Here is an 8,204-nt window from a genome sequence, read left to right on the forward strand (position 1 = left end):
TCTGAACAGATTAAAGGTGTGAATGGTAATTTCTGAATCACGTATACTGTCCTTAAGCCAGGTTTCTGTTAGAACCAGGACATCAGGGTCGGGTCTATGAGATGAGAATTTTGAGTTGATCCAGTTTGAATTGATTACAAATGCTTCTGATATTTAAACGCATCAGCTCAAAGCCGTGTCCTGACGTGGAAACATATGTTGAAACGGTCATCGCTGGAGTCGTCGCAGGGTAAGTAGAGTTAGTTATAGAGTTTGATTTTATACTTGTTTTAAAATGAGGTTTTATAGTTTTTAAATGTTCTGGTCTTCACTTGTTATAGGATTTAAACTGGTGTTGTGTATGATGACTTATCAGAGATATACTTAAAGATACACTTCAGTATACTTGGTTTATTCTGACAAGTACACAGAAAAGTCTTGTAGAGGATCATTTCTAAGCTTAAAGACTGTGTTCATACTGTGTGTTTGTTTGTTCACATATTTTTTGTATCCAATACAATTTTCAGCACGTTCAGAAAGTATTCAGACGCCTTCACTTGTTTCACATTTTGTTATGTTGCAGCCTTAAAAGCCAAAATGGTCTGAAGAGTTGTTTTTCCTCGTCTACACGATTTGTGGATTTTCTGCCGTTCTTCTCTGCAGATCCTCTCCAGATCTGTCAGGTTGGACCGGGACCACTGAAGGACAGTCAGAGTTGTCCCTCAGCCACTCCTGTGTTGTTTTGACTGTGTGTTGAGCGTCATTGTCCTGTTGGCCCAGTCTGAGGTTCTGAGCACTCTGGACCTGGTTGTCTTAAAGGGTATCTCTGTACTGGCGCCTGAAGAAGAAGCATGAGATGATGCAATATGGTACCTTGCTGGCTCGGGCTCGGGATCTGTTTCAAATGCTGCGAGAAGACCAACAGGGCCAACGGGCACACCATCCTGCGAGCAGCAGGGGAGACCTTCCCCACCAAAACTGATCCACAAGGGAGGACTGCGGAGTAGTGGTTGATGGAGAAGTGGGGAGTCATGGAAGAGCAGAGGAAGGTGCAGCAGCAGTCTGTCCGCAACACCCGGTCCAGAGACAAATGGGCCAAGAGCCGCTCCAAACTGCCCCCAAAAAACCCACTATGGTCCAGCAGGCGTTTGACATCTCATCATTGCAGAGTTTGTTATTAGTATCACACAGACGATAAAACAATCCTAACAGGTCTCTATTTTTAAAGCGATGTAAGAGATCACGTAGGAATCAGGTTATTTATATATTTAATGATTTATTTGACTCATGTGTTTGACCAAAGACCAGGACACACTGAACTGAGTCCCAGGGTTTATGTTGTGAAGTGGAGTGACTTGGTGTGGCTCTTTGTCCTCCCAGGACCTCCTGTAGGCCCAGTGGAGACCATCACAACCATCAGTATGAGTAGTTTGTTTCTTCTTCGTCACTTTTCTACTTCTGTCTGGAAAAAGCACAGAGCTACTGAGGATGCCAGAGCCAGCTCCTTCCCCACCCCCGGTGCCTGGAAGCTGCTGTGTTGCATTTTTCACTCCGAACAATAAAAAGTCCCAAAGGTTATGATTCAGGTCGTCCACAGAGGCCAAAAACCCCACTTAAACACGCTCAACTGTAATTTGGGATGAGGTCTGTTCAAGGATGTTTTATTACTGGACACAGCGTTGGAGGTGGAGCCATGTTTATTCCTATGAAAGCTGCTCAGTGGTGGTTTGAAGCCATAAAAGCACGACTACCTGGATATGAAAATACCTGGATCACAGCAACAGCAACAGCAACGACTGGATTTGCATTTTTGGCCGAACACTGACAATACACCTACTGCAGGCTGCATTATCTCTGTACGTGTGCGTGTAAACATTAACTAACAGCCTCTTTGTCTTTACTTGGTTCTGGCAAAAAGTAAACATCCACATTGACCTCAGTATCTGCATGACATGATATATATATATAATCAAAAATAAAATAAAAAATCAAACTTTATTTAACAGTTATTTCACTGTTAAGAAGCAGTGAAATGCTTTATAAACCATTCATTAACAACAGTTAATTGAAAGCTGCAGCTGCTGTTCATAACACTGTGGTTCATTTATTAACATTATTCAGATGAGTTGGAACTGATGTTTTTAACTTTTACAGTTTCTTAATAAATGTTTTATAAACCGTTTTATTGTTTCTTAACACTGGAATGACTTAACTAAATATAATTAAGTATACATTTACCATTTATTAATGATGGTTATTATAAAGTGTTATCAATAAGTTCTTTTTAAGAAATAACTAATACATTCAAGTCAAAATTGGCCATTTTCTTCTTCTTCTTCTTCTTCTTCTTCTTTAATAAATAGTTTATTGATTAGTGATCCTAATAAGTATTTCATTCATGTTTCACAGTCAGACTGCAGCAGCTCGCTCCAGTGACACCTGCTGGTGACTTTTTTGTTTGTTTCTTTACTCTTGTGTTTTGTGAGTCTCTTTATGTGCACGTTTTGTATTTAAAATATTTCCTTTCATAAGATTTGTTCACGCTGCTCACTGTGTGTCTGTGGCTTGTGGGTCGGTGTATGTTCTGGTCGTTCAGTTTTCTTTGCAGGCAGTTAAATAAATAAGAATGTTTATTTGATGATCAGGGTGTTTTTCTTTTCCGTGGCCTCAATGGATCAGCACATTTTTAAGAAATGGTTTGATTTTCCCTGAAAACACTTTTTCTGTACATATGACACCTGAATAACCAAAGTGAACTTAGTTATTTTGTTCTTCTCTTTTGAGCAGGACAAAGAAAAACACTTTGTATTTCAAAACGAAAAAAATGATTTACACACTTTTTGTGTCGTAATACTTGTTTCTGAAAAGAAAATGTGATGAGCAACAGATGAACTGTCCTCATGTTTGATATCTGATGTGTTTTGCAGTCAGACTACAGCCCCTCGCTGACACCTGGTGGAAAGGTGTGAATAAAAGCAGGAAGTGAGAAGCAGGAAGAAACCAGCACAGCCAGAAGAAATGCACAAAGAAACCACAGTGTGGTCACAGCAGCAGCTGCTGGAGGTTTCTAGGGTTATTTATTTATTTATTTATTTAGTTAGGTAGTTAGTTAGTTTCCAGGGGAGCTGAAGTGCCTCCGGGACGAGTGTAGGGGGAGGAGCCGAGCGGAGCGTTTGTCTCTCAGTGGACCAATCCTGGCTGCCTGACGTCAAGGCTCATTGCATAAAATTCCCAGCAGCCCCGTGTTCTCTCCTCGGCAGGGCAAACAGAACCCACAATGGGTCAGAACGGGTCGGATCATGTCTTTTTTTCAGTACAGTATATGCAAGAGATCACAGTACACCAGTCAGACCTCTTCATCCTGTTCTGCTATGCCCAGATAATCATTCACAAGCATTTTACTCCACACAACCCCAACACACCGCGCACCGTGACTCAGTACGGTGCGGGGACAGCACCATATATATATTAGACACGTTTGACTAGAGTGTTGTGTAACTCCGGTTGCACATATACTAAAATTGGAACGATACAGAGAAGATTAGCATGGCCCCTGCGCAAGGATGACACGCAAATTCGTGAAGCGTTCCTCATTTTGCTGTTTAAGTTGGGTTTTTTTGGGTTTTTTTTTCAAAGCTTTATTTCAATTCACAATATGTCATACATTTCAATTTGAAATTAAATGAAATCTCCAAAGAACTCATTTGAGGAAAAAAAAAAAACATTTGCTTGCATTTAAAACAGTACAACATATCAAACAGGTAAAATAAAATAAAATAAAATAATATAAAAATAATAATTACAGGGGTTGACATTTCAACATAGTGCTTCAGGCGTGTTTAAGAACACAGGACTATAAACTCAAAGAGCAAGAGACTCTGACATTGTTTCATACAACTCACTTATGGACTGGTCTTCCTCTGATAACACCTTTAGGGATGTTTTATAGTTTTTAATTTCATTCTTAAAACAGTTTATGGTGGGCTTGCTGTTATTCCATTTATTCTTGTGTATATGATACTTTCCCATAATGAAAATAATGTTCACCATTTTGGATACCTTTTTTGACAGACCATCCATATAGATCATCACTTGAAATTTGTTAAACAAAGAATCGTTAATCCCAATATTTAACCATCGATAAACATCTTTCCAAAACATCATTGTGACTGAACAAGAGAAAAAAAGGTGTTCGACTGTTTCGTGTTTTGTCATACAAAAAAACCCCCACACGGATTAACTTCAAAATTGAACCTTTTCCTTAGAGTTTCAGCAGCAGGATAAATATTATTTATTAATTTGAACTGAATTTCTTTTACCTTGGGTGAAATTGGCCATTTAAGAGAGCTACAATATTTCTTTGTATTTTGCTGTTTAAGTGAGACTCGGTTGTCTGGCCGCAGCAGCGCCCCCGTGCGGGCGGCGGGTGGCGGTACCGCAGCCAGCTGTCTCACTTGTCTCACTTATTTGGCCGCAGTACCGCCGCCCGCCGCGGGGGCACCGCTGCAGCCACGGCAGAGAGCTCCCTGTGTGAAACTGACAAACAAGCCACACCTGGACTGTAACTGTGCAGAAAAGTATGAATATGTTATGTTCATGAAGAAAAAGTAAGATATTAGATGTTCACTCTCCGTCTACTTTGGTTCATTGATTGTACATTAATGACTTTTAGACTTTAGACTTTAATTCATCCCACATCCGGGAAATTCACTTGTTACAGGAGCAGGTAGACGGACATACAATAAATACAAGAGCAGGTAGACAGACATTAAACAAGTAGACTTAAAAATACTAAAAAAGATTTAAATAAGAAAAAGAAAATTTAAATATGTAAAAAAAATAAAAATGGTATAATTGCACAGGGTAATTGCACAAGATGGCGGAGGCAGAAGTAGGATGAGGATATAATGGGGATTTTGTACACATGGAAAGTTGACGGGAAAACATGCAAGGGATCAGTGGTGACCAGCAGATCAACCCATGATTACTATTATCATTAGTTTCAGGCCTATACACTGTGTTTGTGTGGTGCATAAGGTCGCAGGTTCGCGTCCCGCCTCGGGCAGATATGGAGGAAATTACATGACAGAAAAGACACAGTTCTGATAACAAGATGATATAAAGATGTTATATTTCACACAAGCTGAGTTCTGTCATTAATGTTAATAACTGCTGACATGTTTATATTGTGTTTGAGCACTCAGACAGTTTTGTCTATTTAGCCTTTAAAGTGTATCAGCAGGAGCACAAGAGATCCATGTTGTTGAATGTTGTTGAGCATTATTCACTAGTTAAATGTTATGTTCGCATGTCAGAAGTTTGTGTGTGTGTGTATATATATATATATGTATATATATGTATATATATATATATATATACATATATATATATACAATTTATTGAGCATTTCATTGCTTCTTAACAGTGAAATAACTATTAAATAAAGTTTGATTTACTATAAATTTGCCATTTTTTATTTTATATAATTGTTTATTTTATGACATGACAGGGGGAGAATGGTGTGCAGGGGAGGAGCTGGCTCTGGCATCCTCAGTAGCTCTGTGCTTTTTCCAGACAGAAGTAGAAAAGTGAAGAAGAAACAAACTACTCATACTGGTGGTTGTGATGGTCTCCACCGGGCCTACAGGAGGTCCTGGGAGGACAAAGAGCCACACCAAGTCACTCCACTTCACAACACAAACCCTGGGACTCAGTTCAGTGTGTCCTGGTCTTTGGTCAAACACGAGTCAAATAAATCATTAAATATATAAATAACCTGATTCCTACGTGATCTCTTACATCGCTTTAAAAATAGAGACCTGTTAGGATTGTTTCATCGTCTGTGTGAAACTAATAACAAACTCTGCAATGATGAGAATTTAATTCCCTTCGTGAAATACATAAAAACCTGGTTGTACATGTTTCATCCCCTTTTTCAAATACATCCATCCTTCTGATTTACATGAATATTTATGATGATTCAGCAGTTTTGACGTCAAGATGACAGAAAACTGTCTCTTACTAACGTTTATTTATCGAGTCATGTGGGCGGATTTCCGCATCGCTCTGTTCGCGCAGCTCAGATCTGTTTCGCTTATTTTCTCGCCGATTCTCCCTTTTTCTCTCTGAACGTTCACGATGACACGATGACGCTCTCACAGCCGCTTCACTTCGCCGCACGCGGCCCCGCCTGTAAAAGTCGCCTGGCGTCGTTCAAGCTGCTGCCGGACGTCATTTACTGTTGGACATCGTGTCAGGAGCCCAAAGCAGCTCATTAGTGATAATTAGAGAGCTGCTGTGTGGAGGAACCAGCTGAATGATGAGGTGAGTGACTGCTTCTGCATTTCACATCATTATGATGTATTTAATGTCCATGTAATAATCATTATGGACCCTACAAGTCAATGATGATATGTTAGTTCCTCCTTTTTTAATTGACTTTCTTCTGTTTCCTGTTGTGTTTCTTGGTTCCTACAGTCGCGGCCACAAAGTTTGAGTTTTCTTGCTCTTTTTAAAGAATCAGTCACTGATTGATTGTTCTGTCAACTTTGATCCTGGTGGTGTTAAATATATCTCGGCTGTTTGGTTTCAATTAAATGTGCTGTAAAGTGTCTTATATCTTATATCTTCCTCCTTTGTTCATATTTCTTTAATCGTTCATTTTGTCTCTCCTTCCTTCATTTCTTCTTTCTCCTCTTCTTTCCTTCTTTCCTTGCTGTTAATGTTCTTTACTCCCTTCCATCCATTTTTCCTTCCTCCCTTCCTTGTTTCCTTCCTTGTTTCCTTCCTTCCTTCCTCCCTTCCTTGTTTCCTTTCTTCCTTCCTCCCTTCCTTGTTTCCTTCCTTGTTTCCTTCCTCCCTCCCTCCCTCCCTTCCTTCCTGACCATTCAGTGCTCCTAACATCATGTTTATCTTCCTTCCTCCACATGAGATGAACAGAGTTTATCCACACATAGCACACTTCAGAGTGTGCTGTATAAGCCGACTGATGATCTGTATTTTTATTCTCCATCAGTCAAACATCACTGGAGTCCAAACTGGAGGCCCTGCAGTGCCACTTCACCTGGGATCTGGACCCCGGCAGGTCCAAACTCTTCCGTCTCAGGTCCCAGCTGGAAGACATCGGCACCGAGGAGGGAAACAGCTGGCTGGGTCACATTTACAACCTGCGGGGGTACGTTCAATACAAGCTGGGGTTCACCGAAGACGCCCAGAGTTTGTTCAACAAGGCTGCAGAGGCCTTCTGCCAGACCAGAAGAGCAGATGAGGGTCCCTGGTTAGTGGTGAACTACGGGAACCAGGCTTGGCTGCACCACCACCTGGGAGAACAAGCAGAGAGTCAGGCTTACCTGTCAAAGGTCGACGCCCTGATGAATAAATACCCATCTCCATCCCAGGACGAGCTCCATCCAGAGATCTACGCTGAGAAAGCCTGGAGCCTGATGAAGTTCAGTGCGGACAAGAAGCTGCTGGCTGCAGATTACTTCCAGAGAGCCATCAGGATGCAGCCGGACATGGTGGAGTGGTTCACCAGCCATGTGATAGGGTTAGTCAGTGCTTCTATGCACAGCAACACAGGGCCGGAGGCTGACGTCTTGGAGAAAATGAGAATCGCAAAGGAACAAGATCCAGAGAACTTGTACCTTGCTGCTAACTACCTTCAGGAATGTGCAAAGAAAGGAGAAAGAGTTGAAGATGAAGCACGAGAGTTAGCCAGAAAGATTATGAAGAACCCAGTCAGCAGCTACAGCGGTTTGAAACCTTTGCTATGGGTTTATGTTCGCTATCTACGTTCTGTTGATGAGGCCATTGATTTGGCAGAGGAGGCTCTGAGACAGCATCCAGATGTGCGTTTTCTGAAGAGATGTGTTGCATTCTGCTACAGATCGAAGATCATTTTTGTTAGGGACGGTCCCCCAGACCAAAGCATGATAGACAGAGCGATCAGTCTCCATAAGGAGGTGGTTTCTCTTTACCCTCAGTCTGCTCCTTTGAGGAACATAGACCTCGCAAACGTATACGCAAAGTCAAATCACGGCCAGGCTACAGCTCAGCAGATTTACCAGGACCTGCTAGAGAGTGATCTGGATCCTGCAGACAAACAGCTAGTTTACAACAGATATGCAAACTATCTGTACTTTGTACAGCACAATAACCACGGGTCAGTACAATATCACATGAGGGCAGCAGAGATACCGATACAATCCTTCTTTCATCAGAACAGC

General features: G+C 41.3%; 1 protein-coding gene across 1 annotated transcript in view; it reads left to right on the forward strand.

Annotated features, from left to right (window-relative positions):
- Positions 1-6,025: 6,025 nt before the first annotated feature.
- The window catches only part of LOC311259118 (interferon-induced protein with tetratricopeptide repeats 1B-like), a 2,835-nt gene continuing 656 nt past the window's right edge, over positions 6,026-8,204 (forward strand). Inside the window, exons 1-2 of the mRNA XM_084355998.1 lie at positions 6,026-6,303; positions 6,995-8,204. The exon at positions 6,995-8,204 is cut by the window's right edge and continues 656 nt beyond it. Coding sequence (XP_084212124.1) covers positions 6,296-6,303; positions 6,995-8,204 — 1,218 coding nt within the window. The 5' untranslated portion in view covers positions 6,026-6,295. The remainder of the gene's footprint in view (positions 6,304-6,994) is intronic.

The sequence above is a fragment of the Pagrus pagrus genome (assembly GCF_965226575.1).
Source record: "Pagrus pagrus genome assembly, chromosome: 6".
NCBI lineage: Eukaryota > Metazoa > Chordata > Actinopteri > Spariformes > Sparidae > Pagrus > Pagrus pagrus.